Source organism: Dromaius novaehollandiae, chromosome 10 (assembly GCF_036370855.1).
Source record: "Dromaius novaehollandiae isolate bDroNov1 chromosome 10, bDroNov1.hap1, whole genome shotgun sequence".
Lineage (NCBI taxonomy): Eukaryota > Metazoa > Chordata > Aves > Casuariiformes > Dromaiidae > Dromaius > Dromaius novaehollandiae.
In genome coordinates, this window is record NC_088107.1 from 21,706,733 (window position 1) to 21,726,247 (window position 19,515).

The 19,515-nt window shown below is 40.2% G+C and overlaps 1 protein-coding gene across 3 annotated transcripts in view; it reads right to left on the reverse strand.

Annotated features, from left to right (window-relative positions):
* The window catches only part of ETFA (electron transfer flavoprotein subunit alpha), a 34,537-nt gene that overhangs the window by 2,878 nt on the left and 12,144 nt on the right, over positions 1-19,515 (reverse strand). For 2 of the 3 annotated variants that reach the window (XM_064517558.1, XM_064517560.1), the window contains exons 6-10: positions 18,618-18,728; positions 17,456-17,557; positions 16,602-16,670; positions 15,489-15,571; positions 2,060-2,125 (exon numbers count right to left, since the gene is read on the reverse strand). In XM_064517558.1, coding sequence (XP_064373628.1) covers positions 2,060-2,125; positions 15,489-15,571; positions 16,602-16,670; positions 17,456-17,557; positions 18,618-18,728 — 431 coding nt within the window. Of the gene's footprint in view, positions 1-141; positions 1,355-2,059; positions 2,126-15,488; positions 15,572-16,601; positions 16,671-17,455; positions 17,558-18,617; positions 18,729-19,515 lie in introns of those variants that run through there. The other variant, XM_064517559.1, reaches the window with a different exon arrangement.

Consider the following 19,515-nt stretch of genomic DNA (forward strand, 5'->3'; position numbering starts at 1 on the left):
AGAAAGAGAAGACATTGTAACTACCTCAGGGGGAGGAAAAGTAAGGAAAGAAAGCAACAATGATTTTCTAGGTCTCCTCAAAAGCTTCGTTTTCTACCTTGCTGTAAAAGGACAAATAAATTATACATTTCACTTGGTAGAAAGCATCTGACTACTTTGGGAAACGTATCCTGAAGTGTACAAGTTCACAACGCCGGCTAATTCGCAGCGCTGAGGGGAGCCGGGGGACACTCCCGGGACAGCTCCCCTGGCTGCATCATTCTTTTATCTTTATATAAATTAGATCCTTCAGTAAGTACAGCACCTATATGCTTTGGCTAAAAGGAAAGCAGAACACATTTCAAACACAAGTAAAACTGAATTTTGTGATACACACTTTTGTTTAAACTAGAAAAAACTGTGACGCGTGGGAGAAATTAAACTGCAAAGCATCGCCTATCAACAGATTTCAGCTGTCCTTATTTCACGTACAAGACCTTTTTGAAATACCAAACATGGCATTGGAGAAGTCACAGAAGCAGAGGTTTTACAGTTACAGTACTGCACAATATTGCTGCACATTATTTTTATAGCAAAGGAAATCCTGACACTTCAAAGTAAAATGAAGTTCTCCATATTGCTGGTAGTCTTATCAAGATGACGCAGGAGAGGAACACAAACCGGGTCAAACCGAGTCTTAAGTAGCTTTGAATAAACAGTTATCAATCAATGCCTGATACTGATTCCCTCCGCGCTCCTCTCCCCCTACCCCAAAAGCCTAGCTGGAGACTAAACACCTACAAAGGCGTCCTTAATGCTGCGGCCATCTGCCATAGCAGAGGGTCTCGAGGGACCCGAGGAGAGCCAGGGTGACCGTGGTTAATACTGCACTGTGCTGCTCTGACTCTCCTTGTCCCCTCACTGGGAGCAGAAGTGACTAAAACCACCCTATTCCACTAGTACCCGTGAGAATACCCTGCTACGGAGCCTATTCCTTGCACCTTTCTGTCTCGCCTCTCAGTAGCGACCTTCATCTTTGCATCTTCTTTAATTTCCAATTTCGTTTTTTCTCCACTGTGTTGACTGACATTAACACAGCTTGGGACGCTGATTTTAGAAAACCGAGGCCCAAAAAAGGGTGCTCCGTCCCAAACCCAGCTTTTGTGAATTCCCAAAAATATCTATGATTTAAATACTATATCCAAAAGGAACTAAAACCTAAGAAAGTGCAGAACATTCACAGGCGGGCTTCTGATGAGCATTACCAGTCACATAAACGCACTACGGTGTGTCAGTGGTCAAACAAGAGACAAATTAAGGATCTGCATGTTCAGTTTTGCCAATCTTCTGACAGGTTTTAACTGGGTCCAGAAAGCTGAAACAAACCCATTAAAACTTGTGATGAGTTCCCTGAAAAGAACAAAAATTAATCTTGTTCAAAAATTAGTTGGGGGTAGTCAGGATAACCCCCCCCCTTTTTTTTTTTTTTTTTTGATGTCTGGCATCTGACAGTACCATTCAGCAGGTAATTCTGCTCCTCTTTCCAAACACTGCTTTGTGGACCAAACTCTGGCAATTCCAATTTCAGATTATTTGTTTTGGCAACTAATGAGTTAAACCTTTTAAAGTTTTACTGCCATTTTATAATAGGTTTCCATTTGAATGCCTAAATGCAGGAATGTCAGAGACATCTTTTACTTTATGGAATACTAAGTTCATAATTCAAATTGCACATTGTTATGCATGAATTAATATGTCATATTCTGAAATAAATGCAAATGGAACTATTGTATAGAGTTCAGGCACACGCGCTTTTCTTTTTAAATAAACAAAGTCAATTAGTTTCTTCTACTTAACACTTTGGGTTTTAGTGCGATAGTTTTCCTAGTGTGTTAGATGATTTTCCACAATACTTTATTTGGCAAGGCTTAGAGGGCTAACATGTTTTAAAACATCAAACAAGCTGGCAATCTCAACATTAAAAAAAAAATTGGAAAACTGGTTAAAATACTGATGTAAAAACAAAGAAATCAACTCTTTTCCTTCCTCAAATTCTTTTCTAGCACATCCCACTTCATACCTTGCTGTCTTTCATCCCAGCCAAGTGTTGGATTGCTCCAGATATTCCCACAGCAATATAAAGTTCCTAGAAGAAAACAAAAACAAGACATTTCTGGTACCCATGATACAGTTTCAGTAAGTACCACAAACCTTACTCAAAATCAGCGTCATACAGTGGTTTTTAACATTAAAGTAGTTTTCAATATTAAAGGCAGCACAATATGCTGATGAACAATGCAATTGTAAAAGGAGAATCTCAAAGAAGCATCTGGCAAAGACAGATGAAGAAGAAGAAGAAAAAAAAAGACGACGACATCTGCATCAAACGTGCGACAGTTGAGACAGCATTTTAACACATGCCACTTCCCGCCTGCAGGATAGGGCCACCAGCGCCACCCGTGAGCCTGGCGATTCCCAAAGCAAATATTAAGCAAGATAATCTCCACGTGGAAGGTCATTACAATGGATAATGCAGTTGCCTAAATATGGGCTCATTCAACAGAAAACTTGGGCTTTTGTGTTTGACGGCTCTAGGATCCTTTAAACATGACAGGATGCAAACAGCTTAAACTCAGGGGTTTACACCTTTGAAAAGTTTCCCATAGAGTGGGATAAAGCATTTCAGATGCTGAAGTGGCCCAGTGCAATTTGCACTCGTAGTGACGCTCTCTACTCAGCCGCGCGTCAGTGCTCGCAAGCCCTGAGCTCCTCTTCCCCCAGGAGCTACCAGCGTCCCCGCAGCAGCCAGCAGCCCTGCAGCAGCGCTTCCTGCGCACGCGCCTAGGCACTGCCTCGCACAGCCGCACTCTGCACTTTGGGGCTATCAATCTGGCATCTCAGAGAAGATTTACATTCAAAACAGGTGAAAATCTATAGGCAAATAAATCTGTATCGACCGTTTTAATTCACAGCAAAAAAGTGGCTTCCCTTGAGCTGAAAGTCATCCAAACTACAATCCATCCAAAAGCAAGCAAGCACGTTTGCAGCTCACAGTGACCATTTCCCCCCCACCAGAAGACCAAGCAGCAGCCCAACCGATGTTGTTTAGCTCCCTAGCTTTGCAGAAGAAAACCAAAGGGAATGCTTCTTACCAACTTGCGTACAAGAGAGGCGGCACTGGCAAAAGGTAAACGTGTTAGTTACACTACCATTTCTCGATGCCTTGGCCTTGCTCAAGAGCTCCTTTTCAGCGGCCTGTTTGTAGCAAGTACATTTCAAACATGCATTAATGCAGAACCTGCCTTTAAGCAATACGTACACGGTCTGGGGATGCTCTACGTTATCAGTTACCGGGTGGAGGGCTCGTTTCCAACCCTTCCTGCCCTTTGAACTGCTGCATACTGATGAGATTCCTGAACTTCATGTTCTGGAGCCATGAAATTAGCAGGATCCATCAATGGGGCACTTTGGTCAGTGTTTACTTTCCACTCTAAAATAGAAGTTTAAAGTGTTAGCTTATTAAGGGGCAGGAAAAGCTTCAAAATTTGGTTAGGAGCACAGCCTTGGCGTTTAGGAGCTTGGGTTTCCAACTCTCGCAATGCAAGCACCGTGTCTCCAGCAAAGCACTGCTGCACTCATCTCGAGGACTTTGCAAGCTTTACGACTGGCTTCTCAGCAATAGCATTACATTGAGACTCAGTCTTTGCTTAGGGATGATTTTATACAGCTCAAAGTCTTCCCAACACTGGTGTGTGGCATCTGTTTGGAACTCTGCATCTTATTTTGCAGGGAAACTTCAGAGGGCTGCGCGCGGGAGAGCTGAGCAAGAGACTATTCAACCGACAACCAACCGAGAGTGCTACACCCAAACGGGCATCGCCGGTCAAAACAAAACGGTGACACTTGTACATACTCGGGAAAGACGTGGCCTCAAATATTAACAGAATTTCTTGTTTAAAAATGCCAAGGCTAGTCCACATCTACAAATGGACACATGTAATTTAAGAGATGATTTGGGGGGTCAGGGAGGGTAAGAAGGACAAAAAGATCCCGTCCGCATGCAGCTGGAGAGGTGCATTACAGTTAAGTGGCTTTTAACAGGGCAGAACAAAGCACAGCTGCACAACAGGCACGAACCTGCCGCGGAGGCTGGCAAAAGAAGGTGTTTGAACACACAGAGCACACAGGCTGCTTTTTCCACGCAGGCCTGATAGTCATTATATCAATTAAAAAAAATTGATGATTACTCTCTGATGTTTCTACAGCTACAGATTTTACCTATTATATTGATTTTTAAATACGCATAGATAAATAAAATTTATGAAGCTTTTCTACACTTTTCTACAAAAGCTGTCTCCGGTAACAACTGAAGGGAAGGGAAATGGAGCAGGAACAGAGTATTTCCTATTAAAAAAAGGCTTTGAAATTGATACACAGAATCTAGTCCATGTACTTGCACAAAAACACACAGCTGTTGAAGAGACTCAAAAATTTCTTACTCCATGGCTTTTTGCGGAATAGATTACTATTAGAGGTCAACACATTTTAACCACAGCTGCAATGTAATATAATATGTACATATGAGAACTCATGGTAAGAAAGCAATATTTTAATTATACCAAATAAGAGAACAGATGTTACAGAAGAAATTATTCTAACATCACACAGTCTTTAACATGAGCTCTTTTTAAAAATACATTACTGTAATTTGATTTTTGGAGCAATTCATTAAGTGCTAGTCATCTAGACTACCAGATACTCTTATCACTCTGTTTAACATTTTGAAGTTCGGTCTTTGGAAAGAATCCAGCTTACCAAGAGCCAGATGCCTATGTATGTATTCTATTAAAATATCTAGGAAAGACAAAGATGTTTCATTAAAAGGACATTTATAAATTACCAGGCTTGTCTAAAAAGCATTTACTATGCATTTAAAAGCCTACCGCTTAGTTATTTGCTATTGGCTCTCTGGCTAAGAAAACTGGTCTGTTCAATAGGTTTTAATACTTAGGGTAGATCACCTCAGTAAGTAACATTTTCATGCAAAGAACACACATGACAGCATGTTTCCTATTAATAGCGCTCTGCTGCAAAATAGATTCGGTTGCTTAAATCTTAGTTTAAACCTATTCTACAATTTACTAGGAGGGAAGCAAAGGGTCCACAAGGTCTGAATGATAAAGACTCTGCTCTGCTCAGAGCTGAAACACCACCTCCAAGGAGGGAATTCGACTGTTCTCCCGAGAAGTCAGCAAAGACCAAGAAGTTTTAAATTCTTTCCAAGGTAAGCCCCTCGTTTTGAAAATTTGAAAATTTTATTTTCACTGAAATCATTAACTTCTGTCATGGCTTTAGCTGAGTCCTACCATTTCCACTGTGTTAGCCTGCCAAGTCCCCAGTCAGGACTGCAGCCCCAAGCGCTGCAGGGACAGCGCGGAGGAAGGGAAGAGAGCAGAGCCACACAGCAGCGTGGCTTCCAGCCGCCTCGCCCGACATGCTTGCCACCGCGGAAAGCGCAGTAAGGTCTGCAAGGAGAAGTACAGCTCTTTAGAGATCACCTACTCAGGAAACCCAGGCCAAAACTGCATGAAGCAGCCTCTGCATCACACGTCCCAGGTGCCAAGACAGATGGTGTCACACCAACTCCATGTTCCTGCTTTCCGGACCGTTGGAGGCTGCTCCCATCACTGCCGTCAGGTGGTCGAGCCGCGGGCCACAACGGCAGTGCTGCTGCTGAAGCCCAGGACATGGGGTGGCATTCATCCGCTCCCTGGTGCGCGCGCACAGGCAGAACTGCACCGAAGGGCTGCTGCCAGCTCTCTGCCACACAGGCCCCACACAACCAGACAGCACAGGCTCTGCCCCACGGCCTCACGGTCCCGTCCAAGCCCAGACGCGGCCCCAAAAGGTAAGTAACTTGGAGGAAAGGGAAGATGAAAGTTTTGGTGGTGTAAGAGCATAGCATCAGATCAGACGACTGTCTTGCCTCGCAGTAACTTCATTTCACAGAGGAAATAATCACTATGTGTATGTCGCAGGCATGCTCCAAATCCTCCTTTGTATCAAGCGGGGGAGCAGACACCAGCGAGCTAATGGTAAGAAAGTGCACAGTGGAGGAAACAAGCACCACAGAAAGCTGAACCTACTGAACAGCCTAAGAGTGTAGGAAGCAGCAGGCAGGCAGGCACAAGCAAGACAAACAAACAGAAAACGTTTAAAATTAAAGGTGTGCTATGGAAACACAGGAAGGTGAGGGCATCAGCACGAAACATACCCATTAGACTTCTCACAAGGACTACAGCAGCAGCCAAAGTGGATTCTGCCAGCAAACCGGCAGCTAGCAACAGTGGCTTAGTTTGTCCTGCCACACTATCCCACAGGAGGCCAGCGGGAGCCAGGAGCCTGACAGAGACGCCAAAGTCTGCAGGCACAGATCTGCACCACAGAAACCCTAAAAAGAAACAAAACTCAAAGTCCCAAGTTTATCCTACTCACAAACAAGATTCCAAATCAAGTATCTGACTTCTCATTTGCTATATAAGGTATTAATCTAGCATTGCACTGCTTTCTCCATAAACCATCAAAAATACAGACCTTAGCATATCTCCCAAGGCGAGTCGTCATTCACTGATCACTTAGAAGAACAGTCTCCCTTGCCCATCCTCGAAATTGCTGGTTCTGGGTTCAATGTACCCAACTCACATATTAGCACCTACAGTAAGTCCATGAGACTCACCCGCACGAGTTTGCACAGCCAACTCCAGAATTCATGTAGCCAGTTACATGCAGTTAGGATAAATGTCACCAGAGTGCTGTATGTGGATGATTATAATTACCATTATAGCAATGCAGTTATTTTCTGGTGCATATTGCTTCTTTCAATCATCTATAGAATAACTGGATTTTTACTTGTGAAAACATTTAAAAATGCCTTAGGCTGCCTTACAGCATTTAAAAGCTACATTTGCTTAAGAGAACCACAAGAATAAATTTTAGTTGCAACTTATGGCGACTTTGAATGCTATGATGTACGGTTGTGCGTCTTCCACAGGTGTACTGCAAGATGAGGCAGTTACTTTGCAAGCGTGCTGTCAGCTACTATTGATTTTTATGCCAACTTTTGAATTACACTGAAAACCTTCAGTGTACATCAATTCGTCATCATACCAGTGGCATGCTTTTAAACAGCTAGTTTAATGAACCGCTTTGGCACGTGTACTCTTCCAAAGGCAGCTCAGATATTTTATTTTCTTTACAAGAGTGAAAGGACAATGGCATTAGAAAGAAATCTTTATAATGAAAATTACTTCATACAACAGATTCCTTCCAATTACAAGCTATTAACCCAATACAATATTTTCTGGCTTGACATTAGTTCATATATATTACACTGTATATCAAACAATTATCCAGTGTGTACTACTCAGTGATGCTGTCGAATAAGTTGCACTCAAGAAGTACACATTACTGAACAGTATCCTAAGTTCAATTTCTTTTTCACTTTAAGAACCTTTGATCAGCCAAGCCATGTAATTACTCTTAAGAAGCGTGGTTAGGGTGTCTGCTGGAGTGCAGGGCCATACAGCAGTTTTTTTTGCTCTCTAGGGAAAAGCACATCAATTGCTTTCAGCTAAATGCACTCACATATGAATATTTTAGTACAATTTAATGTTTCTGCACCAACCCCAGAGGAGCAGAGCATCAATTTGTGAACATAGTTTTCTTGGAGTTAAAAGCTACACTGGATAATGCAGGATGAAAGGGGTTGTCAATCCTTAGCTTTTTAGCTAGTCAGAGAAAGGCAGTCTGCAAATTCAGTCCCAGCTGCATACAAACAGCTCTCTGAAGTTTGCCACCGTAGAGCTACTTTTCAACAGTAGTGAATTATCAGAGGAGATATTCCAAAAACAATTTCCCAAGCACGGTCAGTTTTCCCAATGCTATTCCCATCTGCCAACTACCTAGCGGCCTCAACTCAACCATTACATACGCATACAATAACAAGTGCACCTGCTAGTCTGCTAATAAAAAAACCAAATGTAATGCACAAGTAACACATTCCCCCAAAGCAGCTAGCTGTAGGTGTGAAAAATCAAGCAGCGTACCATGTATTCGATTACAGGAACTTTAGCAGCTCAATATTCTCTTGTATATGTGACCAGCTAGGAAGCAATGAAGATCTTGCCATCAACAAGCAAGGAGAAGAACATTTTTAAAGTGAGTACACACAAGATGGCACAGATGACACACTTCTTGTGAACCTATGGGAATTAATTAGCTCACTCTATTATTAGTACCTTTAGATAAGAATCAGAGACCCAAAAGGCACATAAATACTGGAATTAAGTATACCTTGTTTCAGCTTCCCCACACTTTTGCACAAAAGAGTGAAGGGAAATAAAACTTAACAGATACGCTAACTTGGGCAGGCAAATGATCCCTAAGAAAGTAATGGGAAGAAATACTGGAGGAAGAGTTTGTATCCACTTATTGAGCAATAAAACCATGAGTCATTCATGCATTTTAAAGAGAACAAAACCACACTAGGCAAAGTATTTGATTGCTTTACCACCAAATACAGAGAAATAATAAATAGAGGAATAATGTAAATGATGTGACACTGCCTTTCCTCCTTCCTGCCACCTCGCAAAACATGTGGAGCAACAGGAATTCCACTGCTCTGCAAGACTATTCTATGGCTTAATATATCGCACTGCTAGCAAACGCTTCCTTGTTATGCAGCTTTCTTTCTCCCTCTTGCAATTTCATCCCACTCCTGTTTTCTACCTAATACAACACAGTAAGTTCTTCCTGTTCTTCCATAGCATTTGTGCCTTTCAACTATTTGAACCTGACATCTCGCTCTTCTGCACGAGCTGCACCTCTTTAACTTGCTTCATTTTCAGTCATTACATCAATTCACACCAGTTGTAATCTGCCTCCCTTTAAAATTCCTGCAATTCGCTACATCCAAGGAGACTTTCTGGTATGAAATGGGAGCTTAGGCACTGAAGCCAAGCAGGCCAGCAAGTTCACTCCTGGTGGTTGTATCAGAACTACACTGAATTCCCATCTGCCTTCCCCACCTGAGATTTCTCAGCACACGCAATATCCAAATGCATCCACTTTCTGTGCAATCATATCACATTTCTAGCCCAATCATCTAATCCAGTGTCAATTATTACTGCATCATGTATTTCCTAACTCCTGCTTTCCTGGGCTCTCCCTCTCAGTCTCCTTGTCGCCCTTCTGCTGGAACAGTATTCTGCACCCAGTGTTGAAAGCAACAAGATAGCAGCAGCTGAACCCCTGCGAAGAGGCGCTGTGCCTGGCTGTGCCGTCCCTGCTGGACGCCCCTGCCTCGGGGGGGAACTTGCAGTGAAATCTGAGATGGGGATGGGGATGCTGTGTCGTTGTGGCACACTGATGTTAGCCTTACAACTGTGAATACTGGTCTGGCCACTTCCTCCCTGTCGCCAGCTAGAAAAATGTATAAAGAAAGCTGAAGCAGTTATAGAACTGGACCCTGAACGTGCCTGGACTTCAAAAGAGGAAAATAATAAAATGAGTCACCTGAATAGCTAAACTCTGAACAGATTCTACTAGAAGGATACCTTTCAGGAATCACAAAATCCTTCGCTGGGTCAGAAGATAACAAAATACATGAACAGCCTGAAATGACCTGCAGTGTCTGAGACAACCAACTCAGAGTGCCACGGCGGCTTCCTGCGTGTTTCCTGGCAGGAGGCAGTCGAGAGGGAGAGAGAGACTTTCCAAACCTGTCCGGGAGAAGGAAAAAGTTCTCAAAAGCTGGAGGGAACGCCCTTAGGGCACACAACCAATCCTAGATAACTCAGAAACAGATAAACTGGGAGCTGAAATTGAAAACACTACAGATTAATCAATTTGGAGGAAAAACTGACAAATACTAAGTTCATTAAGAAATTTAAGAAATAACGGCTAATAGATATAGAACATACACAAATAGATGAAGAGTGAAATACCAGAAAAACAGTACTAAGGTAGGGTCTGACATGGCACAAAAATAAATTAAAATTTGCTTCCTCTTGAACCAAATTGATTTTATTTTGCACTGCTTTTCCCTGTTTTACCAAACCACTGTTCGAGCTGACATTTCTAATTACAGCTATTCAACAAGCAGAGGATGTCAGATGCTACCCTCGAAGTGATCTCCTCTGCAGTGCCGAGAGCCTGCGGGGAAGGAAGCCCCAGGTGCCCCAAAGAGCAAAGCCAAACACGAGCAGGGTAGTCGTGGGTTTTGTATCTCTGAATTCTTAAAGAATTCAATGGAGTTTTCGGTTTTCCCCTTCCTTTCCCACAGGTTTCCCTAGACAAATGCAAAGTTTAACCAGTGGCAGAAAAAGTCTTAAAACTGTAGTCAAAGCAAAGAATGTAACAAGAACGGGGCACACGGGAAACCTTGGGAGAAACGGGGAACAACTCGAACATAGGCGCCTAGTGCCCCTGCAGCTACCGTAGGCTTTCCCACCTGAACGCCAGGGGCTGCTCCAGAAGGACAGAGGTCTCCCAGGTGCCGCTCCAGAAGGACAGAGGTCTCCCAGGTGCCATACCATACCTGCCAGCCCTGTGATTACCTCTTTCATACCCAAACTGCCTAAAATGGCACGAGACACCTAGCTGTAGGTATTCAACCATCCCCTGCATGCCCCTTCCTCGCAGCTCTGACCCACGGAGCCACAGTCACAGTTCAAGGACTAAGAGAAGCTACTTAAGGCTTACAACAACTTCTTGCCTTTCCCAGTCTGTACAAAGACTCACAACACTGAAATACAAGTGTTAAAAGTTTTTTCATTTAAATATTAGGCTGAAATCAGGCAAGTTCATGAGAAAGATTACACACTATTTAAGTTAGAAATGTTGCTTAAGGAAACCTAATACCGAACTAATAAAAGAAGTATTCATGTCCCATTTATGAAAGTTTTAAATAACAGACATAACATTATTTACACTTTCCCCCCTTTCCTTTATTTTTTGTGAACAAATGAGTGAGAGAGAGAAAACTGGGAACATTTTAACTGTGCAAACTGAAGCCCCTGACTATTTGAAATTTCTTACCTAAAAACAGCACCTACTCTGGGGGAGGCAGGCTTGATCTGTGCAGGGAATTTAGGAATTTTCTAACTGTATATGCTTAATTAATACTTAATACCAAGGCACTAACAGAAAGGATATTTTTATCCAAAACCTACTAATTTGAACATCCTCAAGGGCTTACTAGTTATTTTTCTTAAACAGAAACAGCAGAGAGTGGTCAATTTGAGAACTAAATTTTTTTTTTTGCAGAACATCTGCATATAAGAAATAGGGGAAAACAACTGGCTTCCAACTAAAAAAAAATATGCTCCTAAAATGGTTCTGAAAATAAGAATGCTTGTCACTGATTAGAGACACTGAATATGCTAGATTCCTTTTTTTAAATAGGAAGGTAATGTTTTTGCTCAGATTTAATATATCCACTTACTTAAGCCTAAAAATTTTCTTCCATCTCCTCAGATAATACAAATCAGCCTTCTCTATCATGACACAGGATGATCAGATGGAGAGTTCTAGTCATCAAAAATCCATGGGTAAAAAAGCCACAATCAGAAACAAAAATAATATACTCCAGCATTTTAAGAACTGGAATAAAATTACACAAAAGAAAAATTACCAAAGATCCAATCAAAAAACAATGAAATGCATGCATCACAACATGAATGGAAGTTCATGGTTTAGAGATCCACGGCTACTTAGGAAGTGTGAATGTACTGCACAAAACTAACTCTCAGACAGAAAGAAGGTAAAATTTGTACTTCTTATTCAAGTGCATTCTGTTGTCAATGAGGCAAAAAAGCCTAGAAATGTTTCTTGCCTGGCGGTTTGTTCATGTATTAATAAATCAGCATTTCAGGAAGGCTTCTGCGGCTGCGAAGGTTCTCATGTCCTGTGATGCACTGTCTGGACTGTAGTCTTAAAAACTGAAGGCAGTCAGGAAATTACTGAAAGACCAATGACCAAAATTACTCTCCCTTCACCAAATCCACAATCAAAGACGCAAGCGAAGAAATAAGCAGATCTTTCAGATCACTACCTTCTTACCCAATTATCAGGACAGAAACGCTCCCCAAGCAATCATAGGCAAGAATCAGCAAGAGAAGCACCTCCCGTCCTCCTGAGCTCCTAAGTAACTCTTCTCCCCAAGTCTCAAAAATGACCCAATTTCAGAATCTTCTTTAAAAACAATGCATTCCAACCCTCCACTGAGACTGGGCACGAGACTATTAATAGAAGAGTCAGAGCGTATACTAAGACACTTTCCCATCAGAAACTAACAGCTGCACAGGAGAGCAAGCATGCCTCAAACTCCAACCGTCACTTGTATCCAAGATTCCCCTGCTTAAAACCCCCATGCCCACAAGAGCATGCACCATGTAAACCAGAGTTCAAAACTAAACACAAAACTCAGGAGTCAGCTAACATAAGTAATCAACATACAGAGTTGCTTTGCAATTTTCTAGATAAAATTATCAGACCATGATCTCTCCCTGAACTACTGATATCAAGAAATCCTCATAGGAAGAGGAAGTTGTCATCTTCTAGAGGATTATTAAAATAGCTGGGGTAATCCTAATCTGATCAAGAGAGTTCAGGTCTATCGCTCCTTTAAATGAACTCTCTCTTCAACTACACAGAATTATTTTCTAGCTAAAGAACCAAAATGACTGTGAAGTAAAATTAGGAATGTGAAGTCAAGAATGTACCCCTTTAAACCTTCTCATATTTAGGATACCTAGGCAACACACTGCAAAATTAATTCCTCTAGCTGGTGACCCTGGGATTTTTTTTCTTTTTTTTAAACAAATTCAATTTGCACTTTCATTCCAATTAACATAAAATATTTTCTATCACACTTCTAAGCCACCGTACGCTGTCCTTGTCCTTGTCTGTATTGTCAGATCCAGCAGAAACATTCCAAAAATCTGAAATAACAGGTGTTTAATTTTCAATATGCTGTATAACTCATTATGTGATAAGTACTTATTAAGAAGGATGAGTGGAGATGTGAGAGAAATGCACTATACTGCTGATAAAAAGATGAAGTACCATACAGCTGTGCCAGGTAGGACCATTTATTGACACAATAGTTAAATATCCATTAGTCAGTCAGAGAGGTTTCTGAAGAGATTTACGTGGTCCTATGATGTGGTTGTATATCCTTATGACTTTCACATGTTGCTATGAGCCATCTGTGGTAAGCTTTAGCACTATTCCTCCATCAAAAACTAGCCTTTTTTATTTGAACACAACTGTTTACATGTTATGTCATGTCTCTGGAAAGAACGTTCATCTTTGAGCCTTGAGACAGACAAATCTGAGCTGAGCTGTCCTCAAATTAGCATTTTCCACTTTATTAATGAAAATTTGGGTAGTGAAGATCTAAGGCTGGTTAGTCTCATCTCATGTCATTTTAGAACAGCTAAATGACACTCACCTCACTAGCTGGTTTTCAAAGATTTGGGTACATGACAACCAGCTAAGATGGCCTCCTTGTGACAACCAACTCTGCCTTCCCAGTACTGCAGCTCCCATATACCTTGCAGCTGCATGTACTGAATTAGCAATGAATGTGTTTAATTGGAGCAGTTTGATGCTAAAGCTGCAAAAGGAGCAACCTTATGCCTACTGAGTGATCAAAAGAAAGCGCATTACGTTTAAATACAAATGTTTCCTTAGCAAAAAGAAAGTATTAGACTGTGGACTACAGCTGTCATGTGTGCTCTTTCCAAAAAGATAACAAACATTTATGTATTATATACAAAATGAAAACATCACAAGGAAGCAGAGTTAGGTTTGCATTTACGATCTGTAAAGCCTCACAATTTCCTTGCATGGTAGACGTTAATATCACTGCTATCAAGATTTTGGAAGGGCGCAATATACAACCAGACGGACCTTAACTCTCATCAACAGGTTTTACGTCTGCTTCTCAGAGGCTGCTTTTTTGCAGCAGTTGATTAACACACAGCTTAAACATTACTGTGCCTAGAAATACCACCACTTAGTTCTTCTACAGGGCTATCATCAGAAGACCTCCGAGTACTTAAAAAAGCAGCAAGCATTCCTTTCCACATTTCAGGACAGCAGAGCTCAGAGATACGAAGCATCTTATTCAAGAAAACCCAGCAGGCAAAACCAACCATAGACTCCAGGACTCCCAAATTTCTGTCTCCGGGATCTCCAAGTACTCCTTATCCTGCTGGATATATTACTGGAAAAACAATGGTCGCTGTCTGAAGTTCTCAAATTTGCAGTTGCTGATGGTGGCAAGGTAAAATGTGCCAGATGCTATCAAGACCTGGGACATGTACAGCTTTTCAGTATTATTAAAATTATTGCTACTTGGTAAACGCACTAGTTGAAATACAACTAAGAGTTGCAGCTGACTCTCCCTTTCTGTTCTCACTAAACCATTGGCAAGTCAAAAATTGCTCTCTGGTGCCTTCCGCTGCCATGTATACAGATCAGAGGTAATAGTTTACTGAAGAGCTGCATATGTTTATCTGGTTATGCAGCTCCAAGTCTGTATCTGACAGATCTCCATGCCTGCCCATGCTTTTAGTCACAATTCCCTAGTTGAGTCCTTAGTCATCCCATCTCAATAGATGCTAGCTCACATTCTACCCCACACAGAGATGAGCTAAATTTATACCTCTTTGTTTTCAAATGCTCAAGCCTGCATTATTTGTCCACCACTTTCCCTGCTTTTCCCCAGGTCATAAGGAACAATGAAAATAGTTTCAGACTTCTATAGGAGAGAAAGGCCCCCTAGATCCAAAAGGACACATGAGGGTATAAATTAGGCCCCTGTGACCTCAGGATGCATGGCAGAAAATATGTGCAGCAGGTTCTTTCCCTAACATTAAGCCACCCACTAGAGTGTGCCCATCTTAGCGTCCCACTATAGAGCAGCCAAGCTGTAGGCTACTTCTCTCTCAACTTTCTTGCATTTTCATCCCTTACAAAATTTTGCTTAGCACATAATGCAACAATCCAGTTACAGTTATCAAAACTTAAAAAATCATCATCTAGTCTACCTGTAAAAACATGAAAAAACAAAACCCAATTCCCAGAGATCGAGCCACGTACCAGTATAATTTCAAGTTTATGTTAACAATGACACCTTTTGGCATATCAATGATAGTTGTCAGAAAAGCAAAAAACGTTCACCACAGGCACCTATAAAAAATCCACCCTGCAAAAGCTGAAAAACTGTCCGCAAAAGACTTCAAGCTTAAGCAGAGATTTATATCACAACTCACTGCAGTTTTGCAAATGCATATTCAGGTGACAATATCACACTGGGCACACTAAGATTTTCCTGTTAGGCTCAGTATTAAGACTTAGCTCATTTCTAAGCATTCACTTGGAAGGAAAGAGTATAATGGAAAACACCATAGCTCTTCAATGAAAGATATTTCCATACTTACTGGTGCTACTATTTTGCCCGTCTGTCCAACTTGCATGTCATTAGGAACAAAGCCAGCATCGACAGCTGCACGGGAAGCTCCAACTAGTTGAAAGAAAATATTTCCAGTGTTTTCTTTTAAAATATTAGTGAGCCAAATTTATATCACCATAAAAGCACATGTATTTTACTGAAGAGTCCCACACTGTAATGGCACGTATTTAGAAACTTCCCTCTTAAGAGCTCTTATAGTAATCTCTCTCTGTACCACTGGCTGAAATTTCCAAATACTAAGTGCTAATGCACTTCATAAGTAACAGGAAATCCTTACTCCCAGCACCAAAGGGCCATATATTTAAAACTGAGGATTTCAGTCTGGCATATTTCCATTATTTTCTCTCATTGCTTTATCAAAAGAGGATTTTCCCATAAATGCCTTCCCATAATGTTCCACCAAGTTTGAATAGAACACATATGCCATCTTACATTGCTGTGGAGTTTGAAGTCAGGCACTGTAAAGAAAATGTCAAACTAAACTTGAAAATACCACATGGACATTGACTTAGTGAAACCGTCAATATAAAAACAAATACATTCATGTAAAAATATCTATTTATTACTACATGTAAAATCTAAAGCTGATAGTTAAAATGTTAGTGCAAACAGTTCCTCCTCTTCCCCCACCTGTTTACTTAGACTATTTTGCTGGAACACTGCATAGCCAGTTTTCTCCTGTTAATGCAAAAGCATAGCAAAAAGACAGAACTATTTGAACTACAAGAATTGCCAAAGGGACTCTGTACAGGAGCAGTATTTAAGGCCATATGAAGAACAGATCAGCTCTTCAAAATGAGCTAATAACATTTTTTTAACTTGTACAGTTGTTTGTGAGCATGTGTGTTGGAGATTTGAGAAGGGTGGAGAATATTACAGTTGAGTATTTTGCTTCATACCGGGCATTTAGGTATATAGCAGACCACAAGGACAAACCAAAATTTTACCTAGGACTAAGCTAACAGGATTTTAAGAATTTCTTTGATAGGACATGAAAGTAAAAGACTTAAGATGAATATTCTTTTTAATGTGACCTTTTTTTAAATGACCAGGGTTAATAAAAAAAGGGAAACAAATTTACCTGCAGCATGCAATTGATCCGCAAGATCATATAACAACTTAAAATTTTCACCGCTCTTTAAACCTCGCCCTTAAAAGTTAAGAAAAGAAAACAGATTAAGAAAGAACATCATATGCTTTATAAATTTTACTGCCTACATAAAACTTTTGTATTAGTGCTTGTATTTGCAAAGGCACAAATATGGGGTTTTTTGGACATACCACTAAATAATATTTAACACTTAAGAGATTCTACTTCTGTCTTTGTGATTAATACTATTATTTCATAAGTATAAACCAACACGACTCTGTCTAGTTTACTTCCTGCCTACAGCATCATCAATCTCATTCTCTGAAATCAGGGAAACAGAATTCATCATTAATATGTGCTCCCTCTGCTGGCTTTAAGTACAAAATTCTGTAGTGTGATAACTAAGAAATACTTAGTTATAGGCACACTGTACATATCACGGTCTGTCACTTTATACATGAAGAACAGAACAAAAACATAGCTATTTTAAAAATCATTAGATAATCATGCTGGGACTGCTGTAACAATTAGTAATAATTTTCAGTACAACATAGTTTGATCTAAAAATACCTGATATTTCTATAATTTTGAAAGGACCCACTAGGTATGAGGATGTTCTTAAAATGCTTGTTAGCATATGTTAAATTTCCATGTTTTGGCTGTTCATGATGCACAAATTTGGCTGCCTTCCCACTGTCCCCATATACCATATTTCAGAATTAAATCATAATATCTATATTCTAAAAATGTATCACATTATAGTGTTTTGCTACAGGCATTATTTAATCAAGATGCATACTGTTAGTTAAATGCAACATAGTGTAGTTTTAGTATTATCTACTTACCGCCCGATACAACCACTTTTGCACTAGTAAGCTCTGGTCGATCGCTTTTTGTCAACTTCTGCTCAATCCACTCAGATAGACCAACAGGAGGTGGAGGCGTTACTGCTTTCATCAAATTTAAAAAAAAGGGGGGGGGAGCATGTATTTTCAGCCTTTTAAATTTTATCTTTAACTTAATACAAAAGTTCATTCTAGAACCAATTCTACCATGACCTTTTAACTTCTATCAATAATTGCTCTATGGCTTTGAGCTACAAGCCTCTCTCACTAGTTGTACTTATTTACTCTGAGGTACAAGAAAAGAAAGTTATATGAACAGTTTCAATTTTGCACATCAGACTGCACTAAAATGAAAGTCAGTAGCAGAAGTAATATATTGCTATCAACCCAGCGTAAGTGTGGTTCTTCTTAAGACTGGCAATCAAGCCAGCTATGTAGTGTTTCCTAACTTCCACAGCACAGAATGGTTCAGGGGCAGCTACTAAGCCTCCCAGAAAAATATGAGGAATGGGAGGATGAGGTGCAGGACACACAGCTTGATGCTAACGATCCCCTCTGCTGGATTTACAGCACAGTCATAAATAGCCCCAAACAGAGAAACAGCAGAGGTGACTACAGATTTCTCTGTAATCGAAGCTGTAGTGGCTTCATTAAAATAATAATTTAAATGGATTTAGTTACAACTGATAGAAAACAATGACTGGGTGTTCTCAATCCAATTTAAACTGCTACTAATTTAGTTCAACACTGTAACAACCTATCTCAATTGAAATATGAGTGATTAAACCAAAATCATGGATGGTCAGCCACTGCTATTTGTGCCCAGTTTTGCTTTGAAAACCAAACTGGCTATTTAAACAGCCATAATTTTAAAGATGGAAAAGTCTCAGGATTGCTGTAGCAGATGTTTAAGCAGCAAGTGAAACAGGTTTCAGCTCAGATAATCTCCATCTCTGGTCACAGAGAAGGTAGAAGTGAGCAGAGAATCTGCATCTTCCCTTACCGGGCATCACTAAAAAGTGCAAGCCTGTGTATTAAAGGCATAAAGCAATAGTTATGACAATTGGTTTGCTTTGATAAATACTTCTGCAAAATATCAGCGTGCATTGAGCAAAAGTAACTCTACTGCACAAAATGGGAGAGTATCAAAACAAATGCTCACCCTTTTCCAAACTGGCACTACCACCACTTACTGGTGCAGCCTCAAAAGAAGTTCCCCGTACAGAAAATACTTTAACGTTTTCCTCACATTTCACAGTGCAAACAATATTCCCTAAAAAAAAAAGATTTTTTTTAAAAGATAAAGTTAATATTAGACATATTATTTTTTCCATGAAATAAAATTAGTATTAAAAATGTATTAGTACTTCTGCTAGAAGAGATAACATTCAGAAAGTTACTTCCCCAAACTGCAGTTTTAGATGCCCAAAACTGGAAAATTTGGCACTTTAACAACACAGATAACAAATATTTTCTTTACTTTTTATCTCAATGTTTCTAAGGCATGTTAATAGTTCCCTCTTTTTTAAGGGACAGAAGGCATGTTAATAGTTCCCTCTTTTTTAAGGGACAGAGTTGCATTCAAATCATCCCTCATTAATGACCTTCTAAATTTCAGAAGAAAAAAAACCCTCTGGAAGTATCTTCTTAAATACAAAAAGGGTCTACAATTCAAAGTGGATCTTTTATCCTGTAGCAAGACTTCAGCAGAGCAGAACACAAGGAAGCCTATTCCAAATACCTGTGGGATTTGGGGTTTTTTTCCAATAAACTGAACTATAAAAGGTAGTCATTTTAAAGTTGGAGCTGCAGGGAATGTTAGAGAGAAAAAATGCTGAAATATCAGACACTCATAAATGAAGTCGTCTTGAAATTTCTGAATTATGGGGAAGCAACTTAAAAATGCAACATAAATCAACCATGTTCTGGTAATGTAACTCAAAATATAATAGCATGTTGGTGGAAGAAAAATCTTGTACAACAAAACTAAGAAACACAAGCTAATGAGCTCACATCTAAATTAAAACACTGGGTCAGAGAAGCATTAGAGAAATGAGACT